Source organism: Eurypyga helias, unplaced genomic scaffold (genome assembly GCF_000690775.1).
Source record: "Eurypyga helias isolate BGI_N326 unplaced genomic scaffold, ASM69077v1 scaffold986, whole genome shotgun sequence".
In the NCBI taxonomy this organism is placed as follows: domain Eukaryota; kingdom Metazoa; phylum Chordata; class Aves; order Eurypygiformes; family Eurypygidae; genus Eurypyga; species Eurypyga helias.
This window is the reverse complement of record NW_010254404.1, coordinates 49,195-69,275: the sequence shown is the minus strand read 5'-3', so window position 1 is coordinate 69,275 and position 20,081 is coordinate 49,195. Positions and strand designations below refer to the sequence as shown.

Below are 20,081 nucleotides of genomic sequence, written 5' to 3'. Positions count from 1 at the left end.
TGGGAACACCCCCACAGCTGTAGGACTAGGTTCTCCTCCTGGTCTTTTTAAATGCTCCCCCATTTCTCGCTTTGGGAACACCCTCACAGCTGTATGATTTGGTTCTCTTCCCAGTTTTTCAGATGTTCCCCCATTTCTCGCTTTGGGAACATCCCCCAATCCCACATACTGCCATATACCACTGCTCATTAATACTCCTGTGCAACAAGTTTCAAGGGGCACCCAGAGATTAAAGTGGTTTCATTATCTGCACGACAGACCAATTCCATGATTACATTCTGACCAACTAGGAAATATAGTTTTGCGTCTTTTCTTCTTTTAAATAAGTTTCCACTACTAGCCAGAGATTCCAGGTGACGCTTTTTACAGTCTGGAACTAAGGTGAAGTGGAAGCAAACCTGACAGCACAAACAGCTAAGCAGTTACCATATTAAAATGCCAACCTCACAGGAATGATCTCTTAGTTTTAAAAGGAGTGCTGAGAACTGACATTTCACTTAGTTTTCTAGTTAACCAGCAAGGACAACAGCATTTTTGGTTTCTGATAGTAGGTGGTTCAGAAATTCATAGAACACACGTGCTTATGTCTTCTGCTCAAAGAGATCATGATACTCTTGTTCTTCTAGTTCTCTGTTGTACTTCTCTATTTCCCTGTTGGCTTCTTCCAAGTAATCGTTCATGAACTGGTCCATTACTAAATTTTAAAAACTAAGGAAAAACATTTGTGCAAACAGCGTTCATTACAAAAGAACATGCAGGTTTGAAGGATGTGCCAGTTCAGGGACATTTAATGGGAGCATAAATTCAATATGAACTCATAGCATCTTTATATTAGAAAAGACCTTTAAGACCATCAGTTCCAACCATTAACCCAGCACTGTCAAGCCCACCACTACACCATGCCCCTGAGCACCACATCCACGTCTCTTAAATCCCTCCAAGGATGCTGACTCCACCACCTCCCTGGGCAGCTCCTTCCAATGCCTGACAGCCCTTTCTGGGAAGAAATTTTCCCTAATATCCAATCTGAACCTCCCCTGGCACAACTTGAGGCCATTTCTTCTTGTCCTATCACTTGTCACTTGGGAGACGAGACCAATCCACATTTCCTCTCCAGGCTAAACACCCCCCAGTTCCCTCAGCTGCTCTTCCTATATTACCTTCTGGGAGTCAGACCTAACCACAACTCCTCTGTGTTACTGGGGAATAAAGTAGTTGCACAATAGACATTTCCCAATCACAAGGAAGAATATAAGAACATCACAGCTACAGCAGGTTTGCAGATGTTTACAGCTATTTCAGTTAAGTGGAAGTCCAAAACACTCTGGCCAAAACTCAAATCACCCAGAAGTGGTTAACCAGAGCCTGTATCTTTTATTGTCAAACATCCAGATGGTGGCCGAGGTCTAGGGAATATTGAAGGCCAAGTTTGCTGTTAGGCTGTTTTCTGCCTGTATACCATAACTAGGAGCTTACCCTGCAGACAGAAGTCTGCTCATTTAAAATTTTAAAGTTGTCCCATAGGGCATAGAAAATAACTGTTTGTTCTTATTCCAAAAGAGAAACACAGAACCCACTTGGAATTTTCTGTGAAGTTTGTCAAAGTTAAAGCGAAAAGTAAACTGGGAATATAAAACCAAATTTGAAATTCCAAAAATAAAACAAAAGAAAAAAGCAATACAAGTTATGGACACCAGAAAGAACAGGAATACGTGGGAACATTAGTACTACTTTGGCATTTTTGCCAAAGACAAAAATATGATCAGGTTTAAATTAAAAAATAAAAATTTCTGGAAAGAAAGCCAGAGGACCCTACTTCAGCTGTAGTTCCTGTTCTGTCACCGATACCAAAGACCAGCAGGGACAGTGCATTTCTAAACCTGCGTACATCACAAACTGATAAGCAAGTCACACTGCTTGCTAAGCTCAAGTAGTTTTTCAATAAGGTTCTACCTGCTTACAGGAGTTTAACAAGTGACGACAAAAAACACGTACCTGCACACCTACTTCTGAACACCCTGTGCATGTTACTACACTGTACCCAATGTTCTTCTCATCCCAAGTTAGAAAACGAGAGCAATCATTTAACAGCAGCCTCACCACAAAGGCATACGGCAGAAAAAAGGCTACTGCAGTAAAACCCAAAACAGCCCTAATAGTTTTTACTTGAGTGTGCGCACGCATAAGCACACACACAAAATTATATTCACTTGGAAGTTTTATCAGTCGTGACCAGGCATTTAAGCAGTATTACAGCACTATTTAGTTTGAAAAATATTTCTTTGACAAGCTGCGGTGCATAAATTATTCTCTGTGTAAGCTAACGTACAGTTTGGGGATTGTTTTGTTAGTTCTATTTTGCTTCTTAGAGCGTACCTCTGAAGAAGTGTTTTAATAGCAAGTTTTAAATGGCAGGTAGCCAGGCACAGATTTAAGGAACAAAACCTTCCACTTCATATCGCTACCTGAAAAATCAAACTGGCTCTTCACCACATCATTTGGTTTTTTACAGTCTACATTTCAGATTTGCATAGCTTGTAGCCTAGCTAAAACCTCCACCAACCCCCCCCCACATTTTAAAGGATACATGGATGGTAATCCATTTTGTCACCAAAGAAATTCACAAATTGAGTCCCGTTGTAAAAATAACCAGCCGGAAGTGGATCCAAGTGGCGTTTCACCTACGTGAAGAAAGAATACGGTATACATTAAACATTTAAAACTCAAAACTGCTTAGAGACAGTCCTAGCAGATAAAAAAAATTCCTTCTGCTGAATTTAACAGCCAGGCAGGAAGGTATGGCTGCAGGCTATACAGGAGCACTCTGAAAAGACAGTATGACAAATGGCATCCATATAGACCGGTGGATTGAGTTAGGTACAGCAACACTAATCACAGCCATGCCGAATTCTTAGGAACCCAATTCTAGAGATAGAACCTAAAGGTAGTTGATGAGGGCATTTAGGATCCTAATTTGCAAGTGACAACCCGCAGAGGGGCAGGGTGGGGGGTGGGAAAGGACACACACAGACAGATGGTCACCAGCACAAAAGTGAAAGCTTATACTCCTCCTACTTTGCACAACTAACTTAAAATTCTAAGATGACACCAAGATTTCTATCTCAAATCCCTCCTGAACAGCCTCACTTGTGTTTTGAGTATATCAAAAGGCAGCAAGTGCCATAATAGTTCAGTATTCAACACACTTGTTAAGGCAAGTATGGGAGGTGCTCTACCACAAACACGGATATTTAAGAAAATGGGCCAAAAAGAAGGGCTTGCTATTAACTACTTTTACTCACGTGAATGTTTTTTATTTCCTGAAGGGTTAGCATTCCTCTGGTTTTCAGGGCTTTCCTCTGAGGTTTCTGTGTGAAGAATTAAACCCCAGTTATATCCCTACTGAGTGACAAGTTACATTAAAAAACCAACACACAGAAAAGTAAGTTTTTTTGAAAACGTGAGTAAAGGCAGTGAAATCTATGAACACATGCTATCATGCTCAAGCCTAGCACTGAAGTACTCCTTTTAAAAGCATGTTTTTACAATTAATCTGTAGACAGAATTATTCAATTATATTAAGGCACTCACAACTATGTTCTGAAAGCAAAAGTAAAAATTAAGTGATCTTACATAAGGCACCGTTAGAGATGACAATTTCTAAAAGTATTTTAAACAACACAATCTAAATACAGCTCTACTGAAAAAAAAATAATCTGGCACATGAACAGAAAAACAACCCAGTTTTTAGTCTGAAAAGTTTCATAATTTATTTCTTTCATGCCACATGCAGTAACTCTCAGAACTATCTGAAAGCTTAAATTAGTCTTGACTAGTGAGACGGTACAAAAGCTATTTGTAGTTTTGAACTGCTCCAAGAGGAAGAACTTTATACTTGAGGTGGCGTTTAAATTCCAAGTTTTCATAAAATTAAAATAGGATTCCACAGAGTGCTTTCTTACATGACAAAAGCATTTGTCTCCATGTATTACCCATGCTCTGGGTATATCACATGAGATTTCATCACAGAAAATGTATACTTCTCTGAAGTAACACAACCTGCTAGGAGAACAGAGGTAAGCACCTAAAGATCCTTGGAAACAGCTCTAACAACAGACTGCAGGAAACTCTGTTCATTTCCTACACAACTTTTTAGAGGTACTACACAAATCCTAAGCCATAAAGAAGTAACCATGAGTATTTTTAACTAACAAATGTTTCAAAATGGGCATCATGAAAGGGCACAGTTGGAACTACAGGCTCAAGTTCCAACTCGAGTGCTAAAATCCACAGTTTGTGTGGTTGAATAGTTTCTGTCCAAGCATATTTCTGAATCAAGCCTCAAGACTCACTTCCCAAGACCTTGACATGCAGCCTAGCAGAAGTAATACCTGCTGGCATTATGTGGTTATGTAGCAGTGAACCACCTTGTCCTGCACTCCCAGTCAGGTCGTGCCAGTCTCTGCGTGAAGTTAGCAAGACATCACAACTGCTAAACGTGCCTTCTAGGCTTCTTACGATGTGTATATTCCCTGTTAGCTACTCCAGCTTCTATTGCATAGGTATGTTAGCCATGCAGAAATACATGAAGTCTTACAGAGCTGCACATTTGACAAATTAAGCAAGACAATGAAAAAACCTACAGCCTCCATTTCAGTGGATTACTTCCAAGGAGGTTTAATTTAGTGAATCAAAACAAGTTTTCAGCTTTGCAGTCTTCAGGTACTTCAGGAAGATTTATTTCATACTACACTTTAGCTTTTGGCAATCATGTCTCAGCTAAATCATCTTGTGTTTATTCTGGCCATACTCCATTTGCTCAAGCGTTCAAGAGCAGATCAACCTGTGAATAAGCTGTAGCAGACATTAAAATAATATAAAAATTACAATACACATTTGAAAACTGTTAGCCTCTATCTGAAATACATTTACACACTGGAATGCTAATACCTTGGTAGAAGAGAAAGGAGATTTAAAAAAAACAAACAAGGTTTCATGGAGACACTACAATTATTCCTTTTGTTGTTAGGAAATGCCAACCCACACTGAACATGGCCACGAACCTGTTTTGCAGTTTCTCTGAGCCAGTCTTTTATATCTTCTTCCTTGAGAGAGCAGCCAATGAACACAAGGAAGCACTCCTGTTGACTGCTGCCATCTCTGTTATCACTTCTTGCATCAGGAGGAGTTGGCCCCTCCTGAACAGGCACAAGGCTTAGTGAATTCGATGATGTGTTGTGACAGACTTCAATCACTTTATCCGAATCTATCAAGGAGAAGACAGAAGAAATGTCCTGATAATTGCTAACCTAATTTAACATCAACACGTTGGTGTAGACAGAATACAGTACATGAAAGAGTTTTCAAATACATACACACATAGTGCCGTCACAATACGATGCATAAGTAGTAATCTGCCCTTACCTGAAAACTTAACTTTGCCCATGATGTGATAAATGTTTCCAGAAAAAGGACTTGGCTTGAGCAATGACTTAATGGCTGTTTGAAATAGAAGACGAAGAGATTATCTCACTTATTTTAATTTTTGCTTGGTGTAGCCTCTGGTCAGACCTATGCTACAGGTCTCTAATCCACGTCCTAGTGCTTCAGGGGAAAAAGCTGCAGTGTCCCCCGGAGCCCCACTACGTAACATTTCTATATGTTCTCATTTCTTTGCTATGGGGTAGGTGGGAAATAACATGTGTTTGGCAGAATGAACGCTTACAGTATGTGTGGAAAGTAAAATGGTGCTCCTTAACACTGTTTTGCTAAGGAAAGAAGGAAAGGCATAATTATATATCTACTCTGCTAGCCTAACACAGAGTTGAGCCTATTTTCTAGTAACTACAAAGAATTATTTGGCATAAAAAGCAGAAGATGATGATCACTTATAAACTGCATTTTGACACTATTAAGCAAAATTAAACATAAAATAAAAAGCAGGCATATGAATATAAGTCTCTCAAGTGTCTACGAGCCAAAGAGTAAATTAGATTTTCATCTGAACAAAATCATGGGTCGATTTTCCAGAGCAGACACTAAAGGAGATCATTTACTGTACTTTATGGAAGGAAAGCTGAATATGCAATTAAAAGTTTACTTCAGCAGTAATTAAATAACCGTGCTACGTCAGTGCCTTCCTTCCCCTCTATTCCTCAGTACTGCAAACTTGGATTTAAATCAAGTCAGTCAAAGTTCGTTGGTACCTTTACATTTGGTCACAAATCGTGTTTTCTCTAGAGGACGATTAAACCACACACAGATCTGAACCATCGGAGGGAAGACAGACCCAGCTCCATATTTGCCTTCATACCTTAAGGTAAAAATACACACACACCTTCAGCTTACAGAAGACACACGCGCTGGAGCTTTTCATCTAACAAACTTCTTGAAAGGAACACCTATTATTTCAAACACAGGTAACCCTTGCTCATAGGAAGAAAAATACTAAGCTCACTTCTCTAAGACACCCATGAAAATGCAATATTAACAGCATTAGGTTGCTCAAAGTGCTCGGAACTCTGTGATGCTCTTCTTGCCACAACATGTTTTTTCTTACATACTGTCTATATAGTATTCTTGCAAACTATCAAATAGACTAACAGTTGTCCAATAGTTTTAAATACTTTGTTTTCCTGCTTTCTCTCTCCCTCTTTGGCTCCATACAATCCCCAAGCAGCTCTGACATCCCAAGCTTTGTACCAGTTTACTTTAGGAGCCTTACTTGTGTCCAATTTAGAGCAAGAATTATGAATAAAGGCATACATACATACAGGACTGGCAAGGTATAGTAAATAAATTGTGCTTCCAGCACTGTAAACCTAACCAGAGAACAGTCAGCCAGGAGTTATAATGGATGACAGGTTTACATTTTGTGCCAAATAGGTGCAGTGCAGATAACTGCAACAAGATGTGTGAAGAACCTTCAACCATGAAAACTATCGCTCAGTATTAAATGGAAAGTCTGGTACCATGGATTATTGTGCCCTCAGCCTCTGCCAAGACTGTCAATAAGGTTGCTGGGGCTTATGAATAATTGTTCTGCTAATAGCTAGACTGGCATAGCAAGTTCATTCCAGTAAGGCTGAATAGCTGTCAGAACGAAATTACTCTGGTCATTATTGACCTCACCCATCCCATTCCTTCCCAGCTTATTCCCAGAGGGTTCTTCTCTATTCTTCTGAAAAGCAACAGTCATCTTGCCATTGATTTAAATGGTGGCCAGAAAAGATCCTTTTCCCCATAGAAGGGCAGCAATCATGTATCTACTAAGAAAACTCATCAGCTCTCTCTTAAAAGTGATTTACAAAGCTATTGCCTGTTCCAAATGAGTAGTCTTAAACAAAAATATTGAGTTAGTGGGATTTTTTTAATCTTCAAGTTAATTAGAAAAATAGTTTTAATATTTCTCAGTCTAGATACTTGCCAGCCAGGATACATTAAATATCGAGCTCTCATCATCTGAGGATTTGAGAAACTGCTTTCCGAGAGAATTAATTCAATATCCTCATTCCTATAAAGAGATAAAGAAGATTTTTAATTTTATGAGTTCAATAAAATGGCCACTCTCTGTATGCTACTTACATAAACTAGAATGTGCTAGTCACAGTAACATTAAGAGTATTTTTCCTTTAGTATGACAGTAAGTTTACTCTGCAAACAAAAACATACGTTTCCTAATTCCTGTATTTATACGATGATAAACATAAAGGGAAGATACCTTTTGCATGAAAAGCAATTAAGAAAAACCTCTTTTGTATAAGTTAGCAGAGTAAAACAAGAGAATACCCATTTCTAAGTGCACGTGTTCCATCTGCCAAAAGTGACAAACACCGGACAGCAATTAAGGTTACCTAGTTACAACTCCATTTTCTGCCAAGATGAAGGACACGGCAGGATTTGCTGCTCGGATAAGGCTCTGCAGTTGCATAAGGAGCGGATGCTTCTGTTTTGTAGCATGACTTGTAAAAACCACGTTACTTACTAGTCCTGCATAAGGAAATCAGATAGTTTACAGAAGTCAGGTATGCAACAGTGACAAATAAACAATTAAGTGATACAACAGCTATTCTTCTCTTATTTTCCTTCCATCTCGCCACATTAAAGTAATTAAAAAGAAAAAAAAAGGACAATAAAAAAAGCCAGCAAGGACCTTTCATCTAACAGAAGCAATTTAGACTCAATTAATAAAAACATCAAATTCATATAAGAATCAATTTGAGAAGGACTGGTTTTAATAAAAAATGCTAACACTGAAAGCTCCTAAGCCTCTTGGCAAATTCAGTGTGTAGAAAGATAGGCTAAACAGCTAAAAAACAGTATTTTGGACCCTGACAGTTGGCACTTCCAAAAACAAGGGAAGGTTTGAGTTTGGGTTGGGGTTTTTTTTGTCTGTTTTTAAAGAAAACCCCTGGCATGGTATTCAGACAGCAAGTCTGAACCCAGAAGGCATCAAAAAAGATAACAGAGAAGAACAATGGGATAACTATTTATGCCAAGCTCTAATTCCCTAGAAGATCCCACTGTGTCACCAGAAACGCAATTCCTTTTTCAGACCTAACAGTGTTTCTTCACCTTGCACCCACTGCCACCAGTTTCACCGAAGAAACAGTTACTCTGTTTAAACAAAAACTTTCCAAGGTGGAAGATGGCAACACAGTCTTCATGTCATACCCGCTGTCTTGCCAGGTATATGACAGGTTTTATATTAAACGAGAACCAACTGCTGCTACTGCAGATGCCTCTGAAGGCAATCAGAAATAGCACACCAACGATCACGGCCGTCAAGCCTTGGGCGCTGGAAGGGATCTCATCAAGGGAAAAAATGGGAGATGACATGTCACACTTATCATCCGGCTCATTTCAGTGCTAAAGGATCTCTGCTTTCCAATTCTACCACAAAGGCGATACATCAGAATGAATTTCAGCCCAGTTCTTCAAAGAGATTGCAGTGCGAGCTCTCTGGGACTCCCCAGGATGCCCGCATTGTCCCGAACGTGTAAGAAACCCTAGCTCTTCGCTCAAGGCGTGCAGCTCATTTCAGCCACTTCCCTCTGACTACAAGTAGAGTGCAAGACAGAGCAGTGAACTCGAGTATCCATGAACAACTGAACCAGGACGCACTCCCCCTGCCCCCAACTCACCACTACTTAAAGCAGAATATGTAATAAAGCTCACACCATGATCTGCTGCGTACAGTTATTCCTGATCTTTACAGAAGTAATTGAAGTACACTAATCCTCGCAGAGGCTTCCTTACATTTCTCTACCAAATGTTTATGGGGTACTTATATTAAACCATATGGTCCCAATCATGGTTCCTTGCATCCCTGACCCTTCCCAGCTAGAATTTAAATAATAGCCCAAGCAAATTTCCATCATTAGTATTTATCTATTTTTTTAGTCTCCCAGGAAGTTTCCACTCCAATTTCAGAAACAGCTATGTTTTCTCAAATACAGAGTTGTTCTTGAGAGCGATGGCAGAGGGGGAAGAACAGCAAGCACGCTTAGAAATCTAAGTCACATGCATGCTGGAAATTATTATGTTGATTAGGCGATTAAGATGAAAAGTATGAATAAGTTAATCAACAACCACCACACTGTGGGTAATGCACACAGTGTTTTTTTTCCCCCTAATATCCCCAAACTTGATATTGATTAAAAAGTCAAGTTTAAATAAAAACATAGTTATACTTCCTGTGAAGCTGGCACAGAGCAATAGAAAGTCTGTATTATGTAAATGCTACAAAGCATACACTACAGGTAGAAGCACCAGGCCTTGGAGAGAACACGTAATTGTCAAGGACTAAACTGGCAAAGCTTAACGTTAAGAAAAAAAATTGAAGGAATAAAATATCTAGCCAGATATTTTGATATTGCTCTACCCAAACCTGTGCATCTTGTCTCATGCTCACTTCTCCATCGATCTCCGCTTCATCTGTCTAAAGGGAACAGCTTTCAGGTACTAGCTGGCATTCTTTCCTGTAAACTCCCACGCAACCTTGGAAGTAAAAGAAGACTGCTCAGAGCCTGGGGATCCTGCAAGCTTTGGTTCCGCACACACCTATGCGTAAATCTTGTAGATGCCAGTATTGCAGAAAAATTAGCCCTGTGTGAGCAGGCAGTGATCTATGATACTGCATCAACTGGCAGGTAGTGCAATCCAAAAGAAAAATAACTTTCTGAGAACTGGAAGATGCCTACGCAGTTTTAGTAACAAGTAATTTTGACCTTTTCAATTTGAACTGTCACTGCCATAACTGTTTCTATCGCATGTGAAATACCACCCAGTTTTTGTTTAACTCCTTTATTGATACATCCATCTAAAGAAAAAAAAAAAGCTTTGCAGCCTGGGGAATAGCATGTTCAATAGAAACTGTAAAGAAACAGAAATATGTATTTTTGTAAAGCATAAAATAAAAATAATAGATCCTCTTTGCTTCCAAACATACAATGGGGATATTTAACAACAATGATGTCTTAATTTGTAGAATAACTTGATATATAAGAGATGCCAATATGCCCTTAGACTTGTAAGGTGTCATCTTACAGCTTCTGTGCAAGAAAGAAAAAGGTATATTTTTTTTGAGACAAAAGGAAATTACAGGCACACAGATGGTGCTGGTGACAAGATTTTTTAAAAAGTTAAAACAAATATGCAAGGGAGAGACAAAGCAAAACGGCTAACTTTGGTCACTCCGCTCAAGGCTTTATCAGTTGTCCCTGCTCCTCATCCTTTTCTGTTAGTCTTGTGGCTTTCCCAACAAAAAGTGTCACTCATAAAATGATGTCATGCTGCTAACAAGCACCCCTTCATTACAGAAAAAGCCACACAACTTTCCTGAAGAGACCGGAAAGCAGCAGCAAAAGGCTAACCCCACTCACTCCCAGAATTTGCAAGATTCATGGACAAGGTAACCATCCAAAAGTCTAATTCCCATACTCTTGTCTTTTCTTACACCCTCATTGCAAGCGTCTGTTTTCAGATTTGTACAACGCCCAGTACAACACTGTCTTGGCCCACTGATGCTACAGTAACACAAAGATTAATACTGGGATGCACAGGAAAAAAAAAAAAGTAGGCCAAATCTCCCTCAAAGTGAACATCTCAAATAGTGCTGTTGTTGCACCAGAAAGGAATTCTCACTTATGCAGAAGTAAATTCTCCACTCTACATGTGATACAATTCTGCATTTGTCTGGGAAGTTTAAGGGTGCACCACATCTTGGTTCAAAGCATACTATTCCTATTAAAACTTCTTACACAAAAATTACCCCTATTCCTGTGAAACAATTTGCTGTACATGAAAAGACCTCTGGGCCATCTAATACCACATTTTATATGCAAAAACTAGATGACAAAACCTTGCAACATGCAGAAATAACTCACTGCCAGAAGACCATTCTTCTAAGCTCCAGTATTTTTCCTTCTTTCAGTGTTTGGACCATAGGAAAATTAGTTGTGCTTGTCCTTACCATTTTCTAGTTCCTCAGTGAACAATGACAAATTTTCACCCAATCACATCTGTACAACTGCACTTAAAAAGGATAGTTTTGAGGGTTTTTTTAATATATTCTGTCATAAGAGAGTCATGCTTGCATTCTTGACGTCTCAGTAGTTATTGATGCTGTCATATTCCTCACTCTTAACATTCCCCTGCTCTCCAATTTTACCATGGCTACAGTCACTGGTCAGTTCCCCAGTTTGTAGCACCAACATTTTTCTCCAAACCAGAATAAAATACCGATTTACATAATAGCACCTACAGAGTTTCCAGCTTGTTCACAACTTCATTCTTTTGGATTTCATTCTTTTGGGCTCCCTTCACACATTAATAAAAAGTGGCATAATTCTGGCAGCAAAACAGCTCTGCCGAGTCTAAATAGCCAAAAAAACCAAAGAGTGCAGCATCCTACTCCGACAACTCCATTTAAATACAGACACAAAAATTAGTTCTGCGGTTCACTCGGGAAGACGTAAGTGTACAATCAGAAAGTCACGCTGCAGTAACTGCAGTCCGACAGCGACTTAACAAAAGATATATAGCTATCTTCACTGCCACTGCTCTACCCAATTTCAGGCTGGGTTTATAGTCTGCCTAAAGCAGATTATCTGACTGGAGAGATCTGTTCTCATATACACCACAGGTACTGGTCTTAATGTTGTAAATCAGCTGACACAACTATTAAAAACAACTGTAAAGGTGCTATAGCCAATTTTTCTTCTGCTGTTGAAATTTAAAGCTCATATTTGATGGTAAGTCAGGAAGAAATGTATTCCATTTAAGCCAACAGTTGCTTTAAGTTCCAAACCTGACAAGGAGGACAATGCATTTCAGAGTCAGGATATAAAACTGAATATACAGGTAAGAAACAGTGCTTTTGCAAGTGAGCTTTTTTTGTCTGCTGCAATTTCAACGAACCCTGTAAGGACCCTTCACACTGCATTAAGAGGAGGATATGGGGAACAAGGTAACCAGCTAATTTTTCCCTTTCTAGAACAGCAGAAAGGAGAGATCCATTTCCTCGTGCCTCCCCAAAAGAGAATGGACCTCAGATCCAAACCATTTTGCTCCTAGATAAACAGCACAACACCAGTTACAACAGTTTAAGGTAAGCAGTTTAACTCATGGTCTTAGAAAACTCATTCTCCAGATGAGGACAACCAGAATGCATCATGTTCCATATTCTTACATCTTCTCCAGGAACCCATGGTGCTTTATAACGTAAGGAGAGAGAGACTGTCTGTTCTGCACAGATGGTTCTTACCTCCAAAAGTTTCACAGTCCTTTGACCACATGCATTTACAGTGTATTTATTGTGCCATATGGCTCAGCTACTTGTTCTGTATAGCTCAGATTCAAGAGAAGTGACACATACCTTGTGAACACTGGTCCAAGAACTTGGGAAAAAGCAGCCTAAACAAAACAGAAGTTTGCATGTCAAGACAGGATATTATTAAGTAAACCATTTACATTCATTTGTACACAGACAGTTAAAGTCTTACTATCCAACCCACTTTCACATTTCCTTTCTTCAATCCATGTAACTGGAAGATCTCATAGGTTATGCTTTCAGGAGTTCTTTCCCAAAAATTAGTTTCGTAGATGGTTTTAATTCTTTACTGGATTTAAGAGCTAATTCCCACCATGCAATCTATTCTGTATTCTAGGAAATCAAAAAGGCTTCAGTATTACTTTAATTCCTATTTAGACAACAGGAATATTAAGCTTTCTGTAAAGACTTGTGCCTTCCAAACATGTTGTGAACATTTTTAAAGAGTGTATGTACATAATGCTGTCTCCACATATTTTACCAACTTCAGTATTGTGTTGGACAACTGACAACTGGAAAAGAGCTCCAGAAGATCAATACTGCTATACCTGTTCCCCTTCAACTGTCTCTCCTCTGCCCTGCCTTACTATTCAACATGAAAAGCTTCACCTTAGGCTCATGAAAGAGTTAGATTTCTACCATAATGAATTTTGTAAGGCACAGAAGGTTTCGATCTTCTTGACTGCAAAAGTTTCAAGTCAGACATTAAAAAAAAAAAAATCAAACGCCAAAACTTCCCAACCGAAAGATTTGGCCTTGGCAGTACATGGCTACTTGGTTAAGTTCTTATCAGAAGAAACTTCAAAGCGAAACACAAATAGTCTACAGCATAGGCTAAGCCTCTTCCTTCAATTGCTACTGCACTTCAGGAGACAAACAATGTTAGTCAAAGGATTGCAGGCTACTGCTGCTATAAATACTACTCAGTACCATGACCAGTAACACGTTAGGAAGCTTAAAAAAAAAAACACCACACACACACTTGTCTTTCCTATAATTATGGAAAGAACAAGTTGAAATAGCACTCCAGCATCAACTCACCAGTATTTTACGTAGTCCTTTATTATTTCTTTACAATCTTTGTCACAGAGACAAAAAAAGCAGCAATAAGGTAACATCTATTTATTGACCAGTGCAGAGCACAAGAGGCATCATGGTCAGCGTTACAAAAACGGCTAAGAAATTTAAGGAACGCACTTCTATAAACCGATGGGGCAGTTTGCTTCTAAGCTGTGAGGCACAGAGTTTTATCACAAACAGCAGCAGTACTAAGGACTCTGAAAACTGTAACAGCTTTAACTTTTATCAAACTGGCTGCAAAGTGTAATTGCAAAATTTAAGTATTACAATTTCAGATAGGTCTATGAAATTAGTTCCATGTTTGCTGAAGAGCAGAGCACTTACATATACTACCACCATATCACACTATTTTAAAATCTCAGCGACTTGGCTTTGCTACCGTTTCCTCCCCACCCTGCCTCTGCAGTAACCCAGGATATCAGATTTTAATACTTGCAATGCTTTTGCTTCCGTGCTTTGTCATTCTCTTCAACATAATTTGGGACTGCTTCCCATAACTTCCATATTTTAAATATGTAAAGTCTTCATTTACTACCCAAAAATAGTGGCACAATCAATAACCCAAACTGAAATGCACGTCTCAAGTTTTGGCCACACTCACAAAAAGATTATAAGGAAAAAGAGTGATTTAAAAAGCACACAAGACAGGACAGTTGGCTGTCCAGGTTTTACTAAGTCCTTCGCCAGAGTACACTTATTTTAGCAGTATGCAAATGGCAATCTTTTTTTTATTCTTCCACAAGCTGAACTTTTACTAATATAATTATATACTTAGTGGAAACCACATGTCATCGTTATAAACCAAACACTATTTTGAAGTTAACCCAAACTGGATTACCTAGTAGTCTTAGGAGATTTAAGACAGTTCAATGGCATTTAACCATCATATATCTCTAATTATTATAAAAGTAATCTCAAACTTATGTATCTATTTTCAAATCGGTAAAAAATATCTTAAAATATACCTATGTTCCATATAGCAACTCAGTGGCTCTACACAAGTATTAACTGCTCCGATGATGAAAGAAGACTTGACATCTGGGTCAGGATGAGTTTGCAGAGCCTGTACAACGTCAATAACATCAGTATATCTAAGAAAACAAAATGAAATATGGTGTCAGAGAATGAAAGAAGTAAGAAATCAATTCCTTGCAAGAATGTTAGATTTCTAAAAAAGCCTACCAAAATAGTTATAAAGCAGTTAAAAACTTGAGAAACTCAGACAAATTAGGCTGACTGCAAGTAACAACAGAAATAAATTATTGACAACTGCAGAGAAAAGCAGTATAAACTTTTCACCGAACAAGTGAAAAGTCCAGCTTGCTTTTGGGAAGCACAAGTGTAACGTAACACAAGCACGTGACGCGGACTGCCAAGAACATTAAGCACTAAGTATGATTCAAGTCAAATCCGAAATTAAAAACCAACACCTCTCGCTTATCAGCATTCGAATGTAAGTGTGCTTCTGTAACTAACACGTCCGGTTTTAATCATACCCCAGTGACTGCTGTATTATACTTCTGTATGACAGCAAAATTCAGGTGAACCTGAGTTTTTATTCCAGGTGTTTATTTCTCAGCCAATTATAATCATCTTTCTAAACTGTACTGTCAGTTATCAAGTTAATGGATTATTTGGAGAACTCCAGCTACTTTAAATCTATACCAACACTCAACCACCCAGAAAGAACAGAAAACCCATCATTAGCCATTCCTGAAGCCCACACTGCTACCAGGATATGCTATTTTGCACATCATTGGACTTCATACCACTCCTACTAACTTTAAGAAAACCTAACTCCAACATGGAAAAAATAGGCTTTTTAGCACTAACAGAATGGACCATAATATAGAAAATACTAAGCTCCATTTATATGCCCTTAGTGAGAAAGATGAACACTTGGTAGCCTGGGAACCAAAACCATTCCAGTCAGCTTAGGGTAGCATTTCCCTCAAGCTAGTATATGTCACCTGTTAATTAATGACTCAGAAGCAGAGTGGGAAAACACTGCAGACAACCCTACTTCTCAAATGCTACACTTGAGATGGAAATGTCAAACAGATCTTCACCTTTATTCCACAAGAAAACTGGCATTTATCCAAAACATGTCAATCATTCTCACTTCAATATCACCTTAATAGCGTATTTTTGACAGCCTGCTTTCTTCTAGTCATTTCAGAGATCATAATCATAGAGTCACAGAATGGTTTGGGTTGGGAGGGATGTTTAATGATCATCTAGTCCAATGCCCCTGCAGTAAGCAGAGACATCTTCAACTAGATCAGGTTGCTCAGAGCCCATTAGAAAAAAATTTCTTCCTTTCATCTCATCTAAATCCACCCTCTTTCAGCTTAAAACCATTACACTTTGTCCTATTGCAACAGGCCCTGATAAAAAGTCTGTCCTCATCTTTCTTTTAAGTCCCTTCTAAGTACTAGAAGGTGCTATAAGGTCTCCCCGGAGCCTTCCCTTCTCCAGGCTGAACAAGCCCAACTCTCTCAGCCTGTCCCCACAGCAGAGGTGCTCCAGCCCTCTGAGCATCTGCATGGCCTCCTCTGGACTTGCTCCAACCAGCGGATATCCTTCTGATGTTGGGGTCCCAGAGATAGATGCAGTACTCCAGGTGGCGTCTCCCCAGAGCAGAGTACAGGGGCAGAATCCCCTCCCTCGACCTGCTGGCCACACTTCTCGGGATACAGCCCAGGATACGGTTGGCTTTCTGGGCTGCCAGCACACACTGCCGGCTCACCTTCAGCTTTTCATCCACCAGTACCCCCCCAAGTCAACCCTCAGGGCTGCTCTCTATCCATTCCATCCCAATCCTGCATTGATACCAGGGGTTGTCCTGACCCACATGCAAGACCTTCCACTTGGCCTTACTGAATCTCATGAGGTTCACATGGACCCACTTCTTGAGCTTGTCCAGGTCCCTCTGGATCGCATCCAAACCACACCACTCAGCTTGGTGTCATCTGCAAAATTGCTGAGAGTGCACTTGATCTCACTATGTCACTGATAAAGGTACTAAACAGTACTGATCCCAGTATGGATCCCTGAGGGACACCACCTGTCACCAGTCTCCATCTGGACACTGAGCCATTGACCACTACCCTCTGGATGTGACCATCCAGCCAATTCCTCATCCACTGAGCATCCCACCCATCAAATCTGTATCTCTCCAATTTAGAGAGAAGAATGCTGTGGGGGTCTGGCAAAGGCGTTACTTTGGACACCATTGTTTCAAAGGAGTAACAAGGAATGAAATTAAGAGGTTGCAGAAAAGCTGAACTTGGTACATACATAAAACAATTAACAGAGTACCACACCTTAGCACAGAAATATGACTGCTACAGAGCGATGGGAAAGTTTAAAAAAGCCTTGGAAACAGGGAGGGAACATAAAATCCCTTATTCTGTGCAACAGTTCAAAGTGTTTCAAACATTTACCCTTGCAAGACCACCAAGAGACGCTTGTTCTTTTTAGCGTAAGTGGACTGACGGATGCTGTGGTTTTGCTGAGCCTCCAGGACACTGGAGAGGTAACGCTGGAAGTGGGCTGCACTGAAACATTCTGGGCTGTCCATAGTTTGCCGATAAACTATCCACCTAAACAACAGAAAACATGGAAATAATTTAGTGCTCTGACACAGAATTTGTTTTCTTTTTATTTTGAACCAGTGACCAAAAAAAAAAAAAAAAGCCCTAAGATTCCACATCTCTCATACCACACAGGGAAGAGAAATTTGCTTGGCTTTCTATCATCTCCAGATGAACACATTCTTTACATTACTGCCAAAGGGGTTTTGTGGTTTATCCTGTTGTTTTTTCATAAAACAGCGTTCAACAGCAGCTTCAAAGCAGCACATCATGTGAATAAATCTGATCTTTTGTTAGTGATGCAGTAACCCAAAATTATATGAACCCAATTCAAAAGACTCTGGGCATGAAAATATTTCACTGCAAAAATAAAAAGTGATGATGACATTCACAGGAAGACATGATAAAATGTATTACTACAGAATCACCTTACATGTTTGCCCTAAATACAGAATCACAAAACTCTTCGGAATCAGCTTGCTAATATCAAGACCCTAAGATAAAAGTAATAAAATACAGAAAACCCACACAATAGTCCAGAATATTACTAAGATTAAATGCTAAGGTGTTCAGCTGTAACATTTAAAAGGATAATTTCTTTTTTATTTTTTATTTTCCTGAAGGCAAATTTCTACAGTAGATTTATCTTACTGCCATATAATAGAAGCCCTGAATATATCTCCTGCTATTGTAGAATAGAAATCAGGTCAGACAAAAACAATGCTGCAGCAAGGACTGTCAGTATAGTCCTCTCCTCAAGAAAAATACATTTTAGACTTACTCCCACATGTCAACAAATGGAAGCTCTTAACCCATTTTCTTCAAGTTGTAACAAGACAACTTCCATATCTGCTTAAGGCAGGATTCCTTTGGCACTTCTAAGACCATTTTAAACTGTTTGTAGCACCAGTGATTGTTCCAGACCTACAGCGATACCCATGGTATTCTCAAGATGGAACACCAACAAAGAAGTCTCGCGGGGTATCTTTCTTGTTAAATGTCTTAAAATATAAAGGCAAATCTACCTGGCGTAACACAGTTAAATGAGATACCCGGAGTAATGCAACTGAAATAATATACCCTACAGGCTGCTGTGTAGACTACTTAGGGTTCCTCATCATATTTACTGGATTTATTCTTATAAACACATCTTATAATACAAATTATACAAAAAAAATCATAAAACTAAGTGAAAGTTTCATTTCCTTCACACTGAACAGTTGTCTGGTGATTAGTATGATCACTGCTTTGGACCGTAAGACCAGAACTGTACAAACCTTCCATGCTCCTTGTTAAAAGTTACAAGAAAAGCACACAGATCACTGGAGCGACATCCTGGAAGACCAGTTATAATGGTGATAACCACCTAAAACATAGAGAACAGATAAGAAGGAGGGCACCTTGAAGACCAGAAATTAACTACAACAACTGCAGACACAGAAGGCTGTTTATCTTGGTAAAATCTTAAATCTAAACACAAAGTTAAGTGGTACTAACCACGGAAAAAGCAAGACAGTTTACAACTGTAATTGCGTTCACGCAATTACTCAGATACGCATCATTTTAGAAAGATGTGGTTTTCTCTTGTTTTTCATACCTTAAATACAGTGAAATGATAATTAACAAACACAGGAGACTCTACTACCAAAGCCTTTACATCCAAATCTAGTCTGCAGTGTTAAGTACTAATGCAAACATCAGACAAAATACTGCAAGAGACACCAAGAAGGTCACGCTTCCTATGATGAAAAGGCTACATTCAAAACCACAAAACAGTATTTGAGCAAAATCGTTCAAAAAGCTGCTCTCAAAGAGCAACTCAAGGTTTGGGGTATTGAACCAAGCATGCTACATACAAAGTCTATTCCAGCACAGCTGCATTTTGAGGAGGATTGGGAAGAGGTTGCACAATAACAGCTCTAACATACCAACAGTTTTTCTGTACAAAGCATCTCTGCTTCCATTATGTTTATTTCTTGTGGTATTTACAGAGGGATCAGAGCAAAGAAACACTGAAAAGCAGTCAGAGCACCTCCAAAGTGTGTGTGTATATGTAAATACATAACAACTTCCACACTATATACTGGAGTGTGCTACAGAAGTAATCAAATAAGCTCTGGAGGAAGCACAACTAAAACAACTCTGTGCTGTGCTGAACATAAGAAATTAAATCACACTGCTCATCCTCCTGCTACTAACAGACAAATTATCTCTTCCAGTTTCTAACTACACGATATTTGAAGATAGCCATCTGCAGACTATGTGTATCCTATCCTCAAAATCACTTTTGGATGCTCACAGAAAATGAGTATTCATCATAACAGATAGAGAGAAGGAACTCATAAACCAGAGGTACTAAGTTAATGTGAAATTACAGAATTTGGTATCAATGTTTTGAAGGATTTTTTTCTTACATACATAAAAATATTTAAATTCAGATTCCAAAACATTAATAAGCGTCTATTAACTAATACTTCATTTAAGCATCAGTATGGTCTCTAAATTAGACCCCAGGAAATAAGGCTACCACCAATTGAATATTGCAATACCACCGTATTGCAATATTCAAAGAG

The 20,081-nt window shown here is 39.1% G+C and overlaps 1 protein-coding gene across 1 annotated transcript in view; it reads right to left on the bottom strand.

Moving 5' to 3' along the window:
• Positions 1-327: 327 nt before the first annotated feature.
• LOC104510631 (chromosome unknown open reading frame, human C20orf194) overlaps positions 328-20,081 on the bottom strand; it is a gene marked incomplete at its 5' end in the record, with an annotated part of 59,974 nt that continues 40,220 nt past the window's right edge. Inside the window, 12 exons of the mRNA XM_010152947.1 lie at positions 328-694; positions 2,588-2,681; positions 3,303-3,368; positions 5,064-5,266; positions 5,425-5,499; positions 6,207-6,313; positions 7,427-7,513; positions 7,854-7,989; positions 12,878-12,915; positions 14,878-15,003; positions 17,359-17,517; positions 18,786-18,874. Of these exons, the coding sequence (XP_010151249.1) occupies positions 582-694; positions 2,588-2,681; positions 3,303-3,368; positions 5,064-5,266; positions 5,425-5,499; positions 6,207-6,313; positions 7,427-7,513; positions 7,854-7,989; positions 12,878-12,915; positions 14,878-15,003; positions 17,359-17,517; positions 18,786-18,874 (1,293 nt within the window). The remainder of the gene's footprint in view (positions 695-2,587; positions 2,682-3,302; positions 3,369-5,063; positions 5,267-5,424; positions 5,500-6,206; positions 6,314-7,426; positions 7,514-7,853; positions 7,990-12,877; positions 12,916-14,877; positions 15,004-17,358; positions 17,518-18,785; positions 18,875-20,081) is intronic.